Consider the following 17893-nt stretch of genomic DNA (forward strand, 5'->3'; position numbering starts at 1 on the left):
TTAACAGACTAGGAAACAAGGTTCCTTGACATTTAAATTATGAAAATTCACAAAATTTAAGGTAATTCTAATTTAAAGTATTATTTTAAAGAGTTGGACTTACCATTATAGGTTATTCTTGGCTTTGTTAAACACATCACAAGATGCAAATCCATTTCATCTGAGGGTACAAATTTTGAGCATACAGGGCACTTAAATCCTAAAAAAGTAAAAGAAACTCAGGTTATTTAACTCTTCAGAATATCCAACTATGGTTTTTAAAAAGCATGGAAGACCAAAAGCTTTTAGCACTTGTTACACTTACAGTAATGAATTATAGTACTTATGTGCAAATCAAATTGGAAAAAGTTTGTGACTATAATATTGTATAGTATTGGACTTAAATCAGTTTATGAAGATCATCCCATCATCAAAACAAGTTCGAATGAGAAGGGCAAACTCCAGGACAAAACTCCCATATCTCTTTCTAATGTACGAGTCCAGTCATTCTCATTTGTAACTTTTTACATTTACGAATACATATAATTTCATGTAATAATAGCTTTAGATTCTAACCACCCTTGAAGAAATTAACTTTCTCAACTTGGTATGATACACTGTAAGTCCAATGTTTTACAGCTGCACAGTACCTTAGAGAGTATTCTACCTAATCATTATTTTAAAAACTTAACTTGTGCACTGCCTGTCTCACAAGCTCAAAGACCCAAGTTCAATCCCCAGTACCAAAAAAACCCCCACAAAAAACAAACTTAACTTGTGAAGAATATGGAAGCTATCAGAACAACAAAAATAGGTCCATAATTTAAGACTCCTGGTGTTTACATCTTTGGCTGCTAGGGTTTGGATATGGTTTCAGTTTGTTGTCCAAGAGTTCATGAATTGGAAGCTTCATCTCCAATCTGGTGGTGGTGAATTGGTGGCACTGTGAAGAGGTGTCTGCTAGAGGGATAAAGTTATCTCTCAAGGGACTCCAGGGATAGTTCTGAGGAGAGCAAGTTGCTATAAACTCCTGAGCCTGACCTCTTCTCTGGCTTCCTGTCTGGCACTATGATCTTTTGCCTATGCACATGCTCGGGCAGAGGCACAAGCAACCAACCATGCAGTTATCACCACAGCCAGACTGATGCTAACGTCATGCCCTTGAACCTCCAGAACTGTGAGCTAAAGAAACTTGTCTTTATAAAGTTACCCAGCATTGGGAATTTCATTATAGAAACAAAAAACTGACTAATGCACTGGTCTCTCTGCCACAACATGCTACTAAAGTCAAAATGCAAATAGAAAATGGCTTCCAACCAAGGCAGGCTTTGCAGTCAATTTCAACACCTGCTAAGCAGCTTTGCTAAACCCATCTGTCATGATATTTCTGCCTTGGAGCCAGCCCACCATAGACTGAATCCCCTGAAACCACAAACCAAATAAACCTTTAATTTGTGAATGTCTGGGATTTTGGTCATAGTGATAAAAAGCTGATTAAAACACCAGGATTCGAGTCGCGCGGAAGACGCCAAAACACCCCGCTACAGACAGGCAGGGCTGTGCATGCCCTACCGAGGTCCTGAGTCTCCCAGAAAACGCCGAATCACCCCACTGCACACAGGCAGGTCTGCCCACACCCTACCGAGGTCCCCAGTCGCAGGGAATTCACCGAATCAGCCCGCTGCAGACAGGCAGTGACCTGGTTCCACACTACAAAGACGCAGAGGACACCAAATCACCAGACCAAGGTACTGAGTCCTGCTGCTCCAGGCCCAGAGGTAGGGGCTTCTGAGCCACCATCCCACTGCTCCTGGTCCAGAGGAAGGGACTTCCCAGTCACCATTCCTCCCGCTGCTCCCAGCTCACAGGAAAGGGCTTCTGGGCCACCATTCCTACCGCTGCTCTAGACCCCTGTCCCACCTCTTCCAGCTCAGAAGAGGCAATGTGTGCAGGCGCTAACAGCCCCCCGCCACAGTCGAAATGAGAAAACACATAAATAAGTCTCAAAACCTGACTTCCAGATCACCTACAGCAACCCCAAAGGGAAATGAGATGGAACACTCTGATACTCAACCATCTGGACCCAATGAACTGGCAGCAAAAGGGGATCGGGAAAAAATGAAATCAGAAATAATTTCTCAGATAACAGGAGAAATTGTGCCCCTACTGCAAGACATGATTAATAAATCTAGAGAGGAGCTCAGGAACATGATGGAATCCCAACATAAGAAACAAATGGAATCCATAAAACAGATGCAAATAGATTTCCAGGACATGAAAAACTCCACTGAAAGTCTACACAGCAGAATGAGCCAATGTGAGGACAGAATTTCAGATATAGAAGATAAGACTGCAATTAGTGACCAGGAAAAGAAAAATTGCTTCAAAATTATAAGGGAACATGAGAAATCAATCCAGAAGCTGCTAGATGATGCAAAGAAGAATAACATAAGACTGATTGGGCTCAATGAAGAAACAGGAGAGAGTGGAGATGACATAAAAAATCTCTTCACAGAAATAATAGCAGAAAACTTCCCAAGCAGGGGAAAGGAGCTTGACATACAATAAGGGAGGCATATAGGACTCCAAATAGCCTTGATCAAAAAAAATCTACACATAGGCATATAATTGTTAAGATTCCAGAAACACAACAGAAGAACAAAGTTCTCCAAGCAGTCAGAGGAAAGAAACAAATCATAAACAAAGGAAAGCCCATCAGAATCACAGCAGACTTCTCAACACAAACTATCAAGGCAAGAAGAGCTTGGAGTGACATATTCCAAGCCCTAAAAGAAAACAGCCTCCAAACCAGACTGACGTACCCTGCAAAACTATCTTTCAAAATGGATGGAGAAATAAGATACTTTCATGACAAAGAGCACCTTAGGAACTTCGTGAATACCAAACCAGCACTCCAAAGAATTTTACACAATATCCTAGGAACACACATTGAGGATCACAACCCCAGGAAGCAGAGCAGAATGAACCCATCTGGCATGACAAGAAATTAAATGGAAAGGGGGAGAACCCAACAAAAAGAAAACGTCATGGCAATGACAAGTCAATACGTTTCAGTTATAACCATCAATGTTAATGGTCTCAATTCACCAATCAAAAGAAACAGACTGGCAAAATGGGTCAAGAAGCAAAATCCAACAATATGCTGCATACAAGGAACACATTTAATTCAAAAGGAAACTCATAGACTGAAAGTTAAAGGGTGGAAAACAATATTCCTTGCAACAGGAACCCGAAAAAAAGCAGGAGTAGCTACCCTCTTTGCAGATTAAGCAGATTTCAAACCAACACTGATTAAGAGAGATGAAGAAGGACACCAAATCCTTGTAAAGGGAAGAATCCAAGAGGAAGAGATGACAATCATAAATATCTATTCACGAAACACTGACTGGTCCACCCAACTATATAAAACAAATACTAACAGACATGAAAAGTCATATATGCACTAATACAATTGGAGTGGGGGACCTCAACACCCCACTGTCACAAATAGATAGATCAACTAGACTAAAAATAAGTAATGAAATACTAGAACTCAATCGAACTCTTGAACAAATGAACTTAACAGATGTTTACAGAGTCTTCCACCCCACACAATTAGAATACACATTCTTCTCAGCTGTACATGGGTCATTCTCCAAAATAGACCACATACTCATACATAGAACATGTTCAAGTAAGTGCAAAGGAATTGAAGTTATCCCCTGTATATTATCAGACCATAGTGCGACGAAATTGGAGATCCACAGCAAAAGAAACTCAAAAAATTTCATAAACACGTGGAAATTGAACAACACACTTCTAAATAACCAATGGGTCACAGAGGAAATTAAAGAAGAAATCAGACAGTTCCTTCAATTAAATGACAATGACAATACAACATATCGGAATCTATGGGACACAATGAAAGCAGTCTTACGAGGGAAATTCATAGCAGTGAACACGCATATTAGGAAAACAGAACGAGCCCAATTAAACAACCTGATGCTGAACCTCAAGCTTCTAGAAAAAGAAGAGCAGGACAACCCCAAAGCTCATACAAGGGAGGAAATTATAAAGATCAGAGGAGAAATCAGTGCAATGGAGACTAAGAGAACGATACAAAAAAATCAATGAAGCCAAGAGTTGGTTCTTCAAAAGAATCAACAAAATTGACAAACCTTTAGCCAACCTGGTCAGAAAAAGGAAAGAAAAGGCCCAAATCCATGCAATTAGGAATGAAAAGGGTGAAATCACAACAGACCCAGCAGAAATACAGAGGACTGTCAATACCTACTTCCAGAACCTATACACCAATAAGATGGACAACACAGAAGAAATGGACAGATTCCTACATACATATGAATTACCAAAGTTGAACAAAGAAAACCTAAAAACTCTGAACAACCCAGTATCAACCAATGAAATTGAAAATGTAATTAAAAACTTATCAACTAAGAAAAGCCTGGGCCCTGATGGCTTCACTGCTGAATTCTGTAAGACATTTAGAGAGGAACTGCTGCCACTACTGTTTAAACTCTTCAATGAAATTGAAAGGGAAGCAATACTTCCAAATTCATTCCTGGAAGCAAGCATCACCTTGATCCCCAAAGCAGAGAAAGACCCAACTGAAAAAGAGAACTATAGGCCAATCTCACTAATGAACACAGATGCAAAAATCCTTAATAAGATAACGGCAAACAGAATGCAGAAGATCATCAAGAAGATCATACACCCTGATCAAGTGGGATTCATCCCAGGGATGCAGGGATGGTTCAATATAGGAAAATCAATTAATGTAATACAATATATCAATAGAGCCAAGGACAAAAACCATATGATTACCTCCATAGACGCAGAAAAAGCATTTGACAAAATCCAACATGCATTTATGATAAAAACCCTACAAAAAATTGGAATAGATGGTCTCTACCTCAAACTGATAGAAGCCATCTATGAAAACCCAACAGCCAATATCATATTAAATGGTCAAAAACTGAAATCCTTCACACTCAAATCAGGAACAAGACAAGGATGTCCACTATCACCACTCTTGTTCAATACAGTTCTGGAAACATTAGCCATGGCAATTAGACAAGAGAAAGAAATAAAAGGAATAAAGATAGGAAATGAAGAAGTCAAACTGTCATTATTTGCAGATGACATGATACTGTATACAGAAGACCCCAAGAACTCCACCAAAAGTCTTCTAGACTTAATAACCAAATTCAGTCAAGTAGCTGCTTACAAGCTTAACACACAAAAATCAATAGCCTTCCTCTACACCAATGACAGACTCACTGAGAGAGAAATAGGGCAAATAATTCCTTTCACAATAGCATCCAAAAAACTGAAATACCTAGGAATCATCCTAACAAAAGAAATCAAAGACCTCTTCTCTGAAAACTATGGCACTCTGAAAAGAGAGGCTGAAGATGATATTAGAAAATGGAAAGAGATCCCCTGCTCCTGGGTAGGAAGGATTAATATAGTGAAAATGGCCATACTTCCAAAACTGCTATATAGATATAATGCAATTCCAATTGAGATCCCAGCAGCATACTTCATAGACCTTGAGAAAACAATCCAAAAATTCATTTGGAACAAGAAGAGACCCAGAATAGCAAAAGCAATTCTAGGTAACAGAGACATGGCAGGGGGTATCACAATCCCCAACCTGCAACTCTACTACAAAGCTACTGTGATAAAAACAGCATGGTACTGGCAAAGAAACAGACTTGAGGACCAGTGGAACAGATTAGAAGATGCAGAAACAACGCCAGACACACTCAGCCATCTCATCTTCGATAAGGGAGCCAAACACCCTCACTGGAGGAAAGATAGCCTCTTTAATAAATGGTGCTGGAAAAATTGGGCTTCAACTTGCCAAAGATTAAAACTAGACCTGTATCTCTCACCATGCACTAAACTAAAATCAAAATCTAAAATCAAGATCTTTAATCTAAATATTAAAATAGAAAGTCTGAACCAGTTGGAACAAAGGTTAGGTAGAACCCTTGAAGACATCAGTGTAGGAAAAGATTTTATGAACAAAACCTCAGTTGCCTGTGAACTAGCACAAACAGCAAGTGGGATCTCTTCTTATTAAAAGGCTTCTGCACAGCAAGAGAAACCACCAGCAGTGTGAAGAGACAACCCACAATGTGGGAAAAAAATCTTCACCTCCTCTTCCTCAGACAAAGGTCTACTATCTCAAATCTATAAAGAACTTAAAAATATCAGATCTCCCAAATTTAAAGACCCAATCCAAAAATGGGCATCTGAAATGAACAGACATTTCTCAGACAAAGAAGTAGAAATAGCAAATAAATACATGAAAAAATGGTCAACATCACTGGTCCTTCGAGAGATGCAAATGAAAACAATGCTGAGATTCCACTTCACTCCAGAAAGAATGGCTGCTATCATAAAATCAACCAATAACAAATGCTGTCGGGGCTGTGGAGAAAGAGGAACCCTGCTCCACTGCTGGTGGGAGTGTCGACTGGTGCAACCTCTGTGGAAATCAGTATGGAGATACCTCAAAGAACTAGGACTGGAAGTCCCATTTGACACCGCTATTCCACTGCTGGGGATCTTCCCCAAAGAATTAAAAGAATCATACCACAGAGATATATGTGTACCCATGTTCATAGCAGCACAGTTTGTGATAGCTAAAACTTGGAAACAGCCCAAATGACCATCAACTGGAGACTGGATAAAGAAAATGTGGTTTTTTTATAAAATGGACTACTATTCAGCCATAAAAAATGAGAAATTAGAGACATTTATAGCTAAGTGGATGCACACTGAGCCAATACTCTTAAGTGAAATAAATAGGACACACATGAATAAATTCCGAATAGTTTCTCTGGTGTGAGAAACTGAAAGTGTAAATAAGGACTAAATGTATAATAGGTAATGTGAAACAGGAAGAAAAGGGGCAAAGGGGAAGGAAGTGGGAGGGCTAGAGAAAAGGATAGAAGGGAATGGGATTAATAGGAGAAAATGGAAAACTAGGAACAAAATCTTTGTAAATAGGGAGGAATGGAGGGGTTGAAGGGAGGGCTGGACAAGGGTGAAAAATAAGAACCAAGAGAGACTATGTAAAGGTGCAAATTTCCAATGATGAATGTCATTATACTGTATGCCTAAAATGTACCAATGATTAGAATGAATAATTGAAAATGTAAAATAGGAAGAAAAGGTCCAAAGGGATAGGGGTATTGGGAGGGGCAGGGGAAAGGAAAGAAGGGAAAGGAAAAATGATGAGAAATGGAAAAAATGGAAATAAAGTCTTTGTAAATAGGGAAGGGTGGAGAGCGTGAAGGGAGGGCTAGGAATGGGGAAAAAATAAGAACCAAGATGCATTATGTAAAGGTACAATTCCCAGTGAAAAATGTAATTGTGTTGTATACCTACAATGTACCAATAAAAGAATTTAATAAAAAAAAAAATACACCAGGATTCATCTCAACTGAAATAACCCCCCCCACACACACACTAATCATTAAGTACAGACAACATAAACTATAATGAAATTTGATCAACCAGGAAGAAGACAGATCTACAAAGTAACTAGATTTTGAGATCATGTAACAAAACTTTTCCCTGGAATTAAAAAAAAACAAAAACAAACTTGCTTCACTGAAGACAAACAAGGTATTAAAAAGGAGAAAGAGATGGCCAATTTACAGCTACTGATGAGGACCATCTGAGTACTGGCACACAACACCTATTTAAACAGAAGATTGTGAACCTAAAAAGCTTCACTGAGAGCCACTGACTCAACCACAAAATAGGAGCTATGTAGAAAGAATAGTATTTACACAGTACCATCTGGATTTCTAGTTCAATACTATGAATTAAACACATGTTCCTTTCTTCTCCTCAAGCCCACTAAAATGAGAATAAATACAATTTTTTAAAGATGAGATAAAGAACCTAAGAAGTCAGCAGCAAAAGAAAGGAAAACACATGAAGGAATCAATAAAACACACATCCTAAGTACTGTAAAAGTAAAGTGATTATCACTATATAATTCTCAAAGTTCTGGAATCTATAGCTTCATGACTTCCCAAGACAATTGTGAAAATGTGGTAAAAATGGATTGACGGAAAGACCAAAAACAGATTTCTAGGTCCCCAATCCAAGAATATGATCAATCAACTATCACACACCCTACTGCCTGAAGAAAACAGAGGTTTACTGTTTATTGAACCAAAGATTCAGATTGAGGAAACTAGGCAAAAGAGTGGGCAGGGAAGAAAACAGGAATAAATATCTGCATACTGGAAAAAGCCCCTCTCTATAGCCTCCATCTCTACCCTTTAGGAAAGAAGCAGACTCTTCAGTCAAAAGTTCTACAGAACAAAACATCAAGGATTATGCCTACCGATAAGCCCTAGACTTGCACATAAAGCTTCCAGGCAGCATTTTTAGGGCCTTTCTCTTAAGCATCATGCAATAGAAAAAAATTTACCATGGCAACATATACCAGAAACAAAGTCAAAAGACAAATGTTAAAATATTTGCAAAACACATTAAACACAAAAGGACACTATACTTAACATACTTAAAGAACTCTTATAACTAACCAAATACTGTTGGAAAAATGGGCAAAAGTTCTACACAGACATTTCATCAAGAACACCTGCACAGTGTATTTTTTTATTCTTGTTTTAGTGAGTTTAAAAAGGAAGGAAAGAAAAAAAAATGTTTAATTCACTGTGTTAACTAGAAATCCAAGTGGCTCTATGTACAGACAAAGACAAGTTTTCTCTCCCTAGGCTCTCCTTTTTTTTTTGGTACCAGGGATCGAACTCAGGACCTTGCCCTTGCAAGGCAGGCATGGGCACCACTGAACTAAATACCCAGCCTCCGTAGGCTCTTCTTTATGTCTACACTGATGTGTCATTTCTCATCCCAGATGAGCAAAAACTCAAAATCTGTTGAGGATGTGGGTAAACAGGTGCTTTCATATAATACTGGTAGGTCTGCAAAATTCTACATTTTCTACAGAAGGGTAATTTGGCATTATCTAACCAAACTCCACAAGCACTTTTCTTCTGATCCAGTTTTAAGAACCTATACTGAAGGTATGATCGCCAACAATAAAAAAAAACACCAAAATACCAAACACCAAAAATATGCACAGTAATTTACCATGGCACTGTGTGAAACCACACAATATTGGAAACAATTTAAGTGATCAAACAACATAAAGAGATTCAGTTCATAAACCATGGTGCATCTACACAAAAGAAGTACTATAGGGCCAGGGATTTAGCTCAGTGGTTCCGTTGCTTGCCTTGCAAGCACAAGGACCTGAGTTCGATCCCTGGTACCAAAAAAAAAAAAAAAAAGAAGTACTATGAAGTTGTAAAAAAAGAAATAAAGTAAAAAGGCTCAAGAGAAGATCTATATCCATAACAACTACATTTATATTATGTATTGCAAACATATACTAATTAAAAAAAGGTAAGAACTGCCCCCAAAAAACTGATATGGACATATTAAACAGGCACAGAAGTCACCTTGAAAGGGGTCCTTTTGGCAAACTTTGGGCAATCTGAGAATCAAAATACGTAATACATAGTATGTTATAGTTTTAAAAGAATGCAAATATTACCTACAAATAACTGCACATTCTAAAAATATTGACCAATATCACTTTCTTAACAAAGAGAAAAAGGTACCTTTACTGGCTTCCATCACCTTAAATGTTCAAACTTAGTATCACCAAAAAAAAGGTTGAGCTGCCAGGCATGGTGGCAAATGCTTGTAATCCCAGCACTTGGAAGACTGAGATAGGAGGATGGCCTTGAGTTCAAGGCCAGCCTAGACTACATAGTGAATTCAAGGGCAGCCTGAGCTATATAGCGAGACCTTGTCTCAAAAAAACAAAACAAAAAGGGCCAAGGATTTAGCTCAGTGGTTCCGCCACCTGCCCCACAAGCGCAAGGACCCAAGTTCAATCCCTGGTACCAAAAAAATCAAAAAACAAAAGCCCACAACCAAAAAAAAAAAAAAAAAACCCAAAAAGGTCAAGCTGACATCATGTACACCCTGTGATAAACAAAGGACATGGTACACACACACACACACACACACACACACACTCATGACAAACATAATTTGAACCCTAATCATGAGGAATTTTGGAAAAAGCCTCTAACATGAGACAGCAAACAAAGAAATATGAGGTCTGGTCAAAAAATGTTTAAAATAATTTATTACAGTAAAAGATACATTGCCATTAATCACCCTCAAAAGCCTCCTCTTCACTTGAAACACAATTTATCCCATCATTCTTGCCAGTTTCTGAAGCAGTGCTGGAAGTCCTCTTCCCTGAGTGTTTTTAGTTACACATTGCTGGCTGCCTCAATGTCAATTCAAAACATCTATCTTTGTCATTTTGACTTTGGGGAAGAGACAGAAGTTCCATGGTGCCAGATGAGTGAGTAAGGTGCATGAGAACACACTGTAATGTTTTTACCAGTCTGCCCTTTCATCAGCTGGTACTTGGCAGCAGCATTCATTATATTTTTCATCATATCTCATAAAGACACTCACAAAAGAAGTCTTCCAGAACTGCCCAAAAGAGTGCCAAGAATGATGGACAAGTGAGTTTGAAACTGGTGGGGGGGTGTGTCTGTGAGAGATTAATGGCAATGTGTCTTTTTTGTAGTAATTCTTAAAATTTAAGTATTCACTGTATATTGATCACACCACACAGAACAGATTAAGTCAATAAAAGCAACAGAAGGAAACTTTAACAGTGCCTTCTGCCCATCCACATAATATAACTAATTTTAAGATTTCTATTCATTTGGGGCTTTTTTCCTATTTATTTGATTTTTGTTCTCTTTACTTGTTTTGGTTTCCGTTAAATGCTATTCCAGATTCCCTCAATTATCCCAATCATTTAAGATGATAGTATATCCATTAAACAAGAATAGACTATAAAATAGTACCAGAGAACCAAAAGAAAGCTCTTGAAAATTAATAAAATCACACAAAAAGTTGGAATATTAATTTAAGTACTAATGCTGCCAAATGATAATAAATATTTACCAGGAATTTATCAAAGTTCTTTGAATTAACTGACTCCTAGACATCCTTTGAATTAGGCACTAATATTTTACAATGAAAATTAGGAAGGGTAACTAACTTGTATATCATCATACAACTAGAAATTGGTTGCAACAGAACTCACACAGTGTTCTGGGTATAGATCCTAAGTCCTTAACCATTACCCTACCCAGCATTTCAATCTCTCAGGAAATAGAACCAAAAGTCAAGAGAGGAGATAATAAAAGCAGAACCTCAGTCCAAGTGGTCTAGTGGTCTAATATGCAACCAACCAAGTATAAGCATAGAACTGAATAAAGAGAAAGAAACTATCAAAGACATAATGTAATGTATTTTCCCAAACTGAAGTTCATACATACAACCTGAAAGACTGTAAAAGAAACAAATGCAAATAAATAGCATACTCAGGTACATTACTGTGAAATAACACAGCATTAGAAATAAAAATACAAAGTTTTCCCAAAAAATGATCAAAGTAAAATATCTAAAAGTCTCCCAAACCTTTCTGTCTTTTATGATATTACTAAATTTTGAGAGTCTAGGTTCAGTTGTTTTTCAGAACCAGAAAAAGCACTGATCATTGCAGCAACAACACTTGAAGCTAGAAGACAAATACAAAATTCTGAATGAAAACTCATTTCACTTATAGCTAAACTACATACATTTTCCTGTACTGGGGATCAAACTCAGGATCTTGTGCTTGGGAGGAAGGGGCGGCACCACTGAGCTAAACCCCTGGCATAAACTACTTACATTTTCATATCTGATTAATACATACATTTTTTTCCAGAGAAGCAAAATATCAAAAACTTTACTTTCTATGCACACTTTCAAGAATTTCTAGAGAATATATTCCACTAAAATAAGAGCAAATAGATCCCTCATAGGAATGCAGTGAAGGGAAATCCTCAGATAACTGTGTAGAAAGTCTAGAAGCTAGTAGTCTAAGTCAAAACAGCAATGTATAGGGAAAGAAGGGAGAAGGAAGACCTAGGAATTCTTTATGGAATAATGTATGTATAGCTATTACTTGGGACACATTGGGCAGGGGGGAGCATTCTAAACTCTTAGAAGGAAAAGAAGTGCAATTCAAGAAACATATCCTCGGATACTCAAAGACTGAGGACCCAACCAAGAGATAAATCAAAACAAAAAAATTCAGGAAGAGCCAACCTATGGTTAAATAAATATGTAACTATGCCACAACACATAATCCCTCCAAGCCCTCATGTCATCACTCTTTCTCTCCTATCCTAAAAGTCCCTTAGCTTGTCACCAAAATGCTGCGAAGGTGGCACCTCATACCAGGAATCTTTCTCTAAATGCTCCACTCCAAAGGAGATTTAATCATTCCCTCCCTTTGTGTTTCTTCAACACAGCACATGGATTATTTACTTACATGTCTACCTCCTTTTTAGCCTTAACCATCTAGTGAAAATATGGATTTTAAACTCCAAAAGATCTGGGCACAAATTCTAGTTCTATTTAAGCTACAGCATTTAAGTCTTCCAGACCTGAATTTCTTCTACATAAAACATTGATAATACCACTTACAAACTGGCAATCCAATGAAGACTAAAGATTATAATGTATATAATGTACCTGAAACATACTGTGTATTCAGTAAACAGTGGCTACTGTTTATTCAAATTTCCCTCAATATGCAAGGCATTCTTTAATAACAAAATTCAGACTTCTATGGATTAAAGAAAAACTTTCCATGATGATGAGGCCTATCTGCTGCATCAAAGTTATTCCATACTGTAAAATAAAGCATCAGCACCAGTGCATGTAAATACCAAGCACTTTTTCCATTGTTGATGACTAAGGCAAAAAGATTTTTTATCTCTAGTGGCCCAACCCTACTTTTATTCAGTATTTGTACATTGTGTTCTCCTAGAAATCAACCACAAGCAAAAAAGGATTAAACCTAAACCTGTGCTGGTGAATACACCTATAAGCAGGAAAAACAAAAGTGAGGGTTTTTTTCCAGTAGTAGAAAAATTGCTCCCAGAATCAGAAGCTGTTGGAGGATGACAGAAAAAAAGCACCTGGCCCTATTAATGAGATTTACATATTAAGTCATCATTCTATCACAACAAACATGTTATCTAAATGCAACTTACTCAGTTATAAGAACTATCAAAAGCTATAAACAAAATAAAACATCAAAAACAGTCATACTGGAAGCGCTATCCTCTAAATACTACCAGAGAAAGAACAGAAATATAATCCGGTACTATACTATCCGGGCGGCTGTAGAAATAGAATAGATTGCCAGGATTTTGGACTCTGCTACTTTAACCTTTTATAACAATCCAAATGTTCTGCCCCCACCCCACAGGTCATCAGCCTTTTATTACCCACTGGTTATTAATGTTCTCTACTCAAAGCCAGAAACATCAAGTTTCCCCCACTGCTCTTTTACACTGCCACTAAAACAGAGTTTGCTTTATTCTGTGATGTCAGATAATCTAATAGACTAACAATTTCTAGAAGGAAATAAACCAACAGGCTTAAAGTTTCCCTCAGTATATACAAACTGAATATGGCAAACAATGGAACAAGTTAAAGACAAATGTATTTAGCAGGTTTGTAACAACCAATAACTTCCATTTGCTATATCAGGTCATGCAGAACTCCTCAGGTATGGCAGTGGCCATTTCCTATCTTCAATAATGGAACTAAAGAATAGCAAACAAAAGGAGCCTACAGACTCTCTCGGTTAGACTGCCAACTTAAAAAGAATATAGGTCTAAGTGGAAAGAAATCATAGGTAACTCTCAACTCTCAAGCATTCTGCCATAGCATCCTGGCTTAGTACTTCTTTACATTACAGTATTACACACATACATGGCATCTTTCCTTATACTAAGCTCTTCTCATTTTCTTCTATCATTTGGTGTAGCCATTTAATCATTTTTTTCCCAAGAGAACATGCTCTTTACACCTGCATACTTGATTACATCAATGCACTTTGGTTTTCTCTTATTTTATTAAAACTTTGTTTCCATCCCTTCAAGCCCAGATCAAGTCTCTCCATCTCAGTGAAACCTTTTAAAACGACTAAAAATGTCCTTCTATGACCTACTATATTTCTTTTATTGATATTTCTCATCTGAGATATCATTAATATTTCTTCCATATAGATCTTATCTCCCAAGACTGATGATACCGTGAGGCAGATATATCATTCTATATAGTCTATCTTTCCCATCTATCTAGATCTGAAGTCTGAATAAATATCTACCTGGGTGCATAAATGAATTTTGTAGTTGGCCTGAGTTCTACAGACTTAAGTGGTACAATTAAGGATTAGGGAATTCTAATTACCAATAATCATAACTACAATTAATAGAGCCCACTGCTCATAGGAATTAACTGCATTTTCTTTGAAATTTATTTTAAAAGTATAATTGTTTTAAACATACCAATAAAAAGAAGGGTAAATAAATTAACTCCCATAAGCTAAGAAATTTTATAGTAGCAATACATACTGCACAGCAAAAGGTCTGGGGTCTAAACTGAGAAGAGAGAGACACTGCTTTTGCTGGTAAGATCTTCTCAAAGTTGTCAACTATAGGATTATCTGTTAAGAAAAATTTCTCCAGAAAATGCAAACTAACTAACCTAAATAACCACAGGAAGAATTAGGTGCAGAATATCTATGTTGTCTCTAAACTATCATGGTTTTAAGGTAGAACTTCTGCTTTAAGAAAATATGGTCAAGGGCCAGGGATTTAGCTCAGTGGTGCTGCTGCCTGCCTCAAAAGAGCAAGGTCCTGAGTTCAATCCCCGGTACCAAAAACAAGGAAAATATGTTCAAGAGGCCAAAAGGAAAACACTTAAGTAACAGGCTACTTATTAAAGAACAAATGTATCTCTGGCAGGATAGTAAAAGTTCCAACAGTACAATGTAGTAGAATACATTAGAAAACAAGGTAGCATATTTCATTTAACCCTATATAGTAAACATTTTACCAGTCTATCTGATTTTTAAATAAATAATCCAAAGAAATCCCTGATGAACCTACAAAACATCAGTATGCACCAATTTGCAAAACAGACATTCCTGGATTAGTTCATGTTATCATCAAATTCCAATAGGGAAAGTCATTATTTTCTACTACCTACCCATTTGGGGCAATTGTTTTACTTTATTCTTTTATCAAATATGTTCATTTGAAAATTACCACTTCTTAAGAGTGGTAGGGGCTAAGAGGCCTACACAGTGAAATAAAAAGAGTCCTAGTTCTGGCCTTACTGCTGACTAGTTTCATGACTTTAGGTAAGAATTTTTACTCTCTTGGTTTTCTTATCTAAGAAATAGAGATTCTGCAGGCCAGGGATTTAGCTCAATGGCACCACGACGGCCTCTCAAGTGCAAGGTCCTTAGTTCGATTTCTGGTACCAAAACAAAAAAGAAAAGAAAAGAAATACAGATTCTGAAGAGAATGAAAAGAAGAAATGAAAGAAGCAATTTTAAGTGAGAATTGTGATCTATTTTGTATAGTCTTAAAGCCATTAGCATAGCTATTTTGATACACACTAGGGATTTAAATAAAGGAATGAAAAGCTATCCAAAGATATGGGGTTTTTGCGTGTGCAATATAGGCATGCTGAAAAAAATGTCATAACAATGCTTCTTTAAATATGTTCTGAAGATTTCTTTCTTTTTTTTTTTGGTACCGGGGATCGAACACAGATCCTCATGCTTGCGCAGCAGGTGGCGAAACCACTGAGCTTAAATCCCTGGACCCTGAAGATTTCTTTATAGTTTTTTCTTTTTTAAGTAACTTCTTTTTTCCCTTTTGGTCCCTGATGAAAACCAAAACAAAATAAATTAGAACTGCTTATGGGATCAGATATCTCAAGTGCACTGTACTGTGCACTTAACAATGTCTTCAGTGTAGTCCAAAAAGACCTACTTCTCTATGTTCATGACAATTACTCTAACTCCACAACTCTATTTTGTAAGAATGTAAATGGCACCTAAGGGAGCATCTACTCCAATCTCCTTTGCTAGATACTAAAACCAAGAGTAAAATTCTTACCTAAAGTCATGAAACTAGTCAGCAGTAAGACCAGAACTAGGACCCTTTTTATTACACTCTGCAGACCTTTTAGCCCTTTTACCAGATGTCTTATAAGCATGTGTAACAAACTAAAAACATATTTTATGCATAAAAATGTTATAGCTATGCAACCATCATACAGGGTCTATTCGGAGACTGTTTTCAAGCAATAATAGTCCTTAGCCCACAGTAGTGGTGCATGCCTGTAATCCCAGCACTCATGAGGCTGAGGCAGGAGGACCACTGGACTTCAAGGTTATATAGCTTGGGCCATATAGTGAGTATAAGGCCAGCCTGAGCTATATAGTGAGACCCTTTCTCAAAAACAAAACAAAACAAAACAAAACAAAACCAAAAAAAAAGGTAGTTCTTATGAATACTGCCAAAAATCAACAAAATGAATGGCTAGGATTAAGAACATATACTAAACACACCATGTGTAAACCAACGTCCATTCTGGGATCATATTATGGACATCTTAGCAAATCTACTTCCTAGATTCAGGAAGCAACCCACAGAGATTAAGCATTCATATTCTGTAATTCCTCTTATCCAAGTGAAAAAATTTCACAGTCACAGTTTAGGTCATAAAATATAAGAATAATACAAATATTTATGCCTTTTGGCACACTGACAATCTTAAAAACAGCACTGTACAGATGCCTACCTTTTTGTCTTTATTTACTATTCATACCCTTTTATCATGTTCTAACTTATAACTGTCAACTGTTTTTGAATCCCTCAAGTTCACCACATAACAAGAGGAGGGTGCCACTGATCCAAGGGTAACATGGCCTTTGGATTCTTGGGCACATTTTTAGAAAATTAACTACAAATGCAAGGCATTTTTGGAACTGAAAAGGTACTTTGAAAGATAATTTTGATAAACAGGATAATCACCTTTGCTCTAGGGATTTTCTCTCAGGAGCAAAGAATGGTGTGAAGTGTGGATCATGTACAGTGCACTAGATGGAGAAATGTACCTCTGAGTCCTAGCTTCACATTCAAAACACTACATAGCTGCATAGCTTCCTTGCCTATATAGAGTCATATGGACAGAATATTAGTTTTGCCATGGCCTTAGATTGTATAAATATTTTAAATCTGCTAATTCAAAACATAAGCAATAATTGCAAAGCTTATTTTCTTCATGTTTCACAGCAAGACATTTATTTACTTCATAGAGCTATGCCAAAGCAGAGTAGATTCTCAATAAAATATTAATTATTGAATGAACAAATGTCCTTCCTCTTCTGCATAACCTGTCTTACCCAAATTTGAAGATAAAAGTGTTTTTCTCTCTGCAATTCTCTCCTTACTACTCAAATCAACAAGAGCAGCTCTGAACAGCTCAATATTTTTAAAGCACTGTTGTTTATTCTCTCTTTCCCTTCCTCCCTCTAAAATACACACACACACACACACACACACACACACACACACACACACTTGACAATGCTATCAATGATAGGAGTCAACCCGAATCAAAAGCAGCAAAATGTATAAAACTTAAATTGATAGCAAGTACGAAAAAATGGGAGGTGTATGTACAAAGATTTCTTATGAACAAATAAATCATAATATAGTAATGCACAAGAATTTTGTACATTTAGCATAAATCTATTTGTCATCAATACTGTATTTCTTACTAATATACTGTTTTTAGATACTTCATCAAATGCAAAATGTACCCTAAAAATGTGACAGAATTTTTAAAATGCCCTTTTGTCAAAAAATCTTTAGATATG

General features: G+C 37.0%; 1 protein-coding gene across 4 annotated transcripts in view; it reads right to left on the reverse strand.

The window, feature by feature from the left end:
• Positions 1-17893, reverse strand: part of Znrf2 (zinc and ring finger 2) — a 148224-nt gene that overhangs the window by 102814 nt on the left and 27517 nt on the right. For all 4 annotated transcript variants that reach the window (XR_015449308.1, XR_001183124.3, XM_013070273.3 and 1 more), the window contains exon 2: positions 104-199. Coding sequence is in view for 2 of the 4 variants with exons in the window: in XM_013070273.3 (XP_012925727.1) it covers positions 104-199 (96 nt within the window). In the remaining 2 variants the exon portion in view is untranslated. The remainder of the gene's footprint in view (positions 1-103; positions 200-17893) is intronic.

The sequence above is a fragment of the Heterocephalus glaber genome, unplaced genomic scaffold (genome assembly GCF_053883595.1).
Source record: "Heterocephalus glaber isolate CG9 unplaced genomic scaffold, H.glaber_assembly_v1.0 deba00000676, whole genome shotgun sequence".
Taxonomy (NCBI): Eukaryota; Metazoa; Chordata; class Mammalia; order Rodentia; family Bathyergidae; genus Heterocephalus; species Heterocephalus glaber.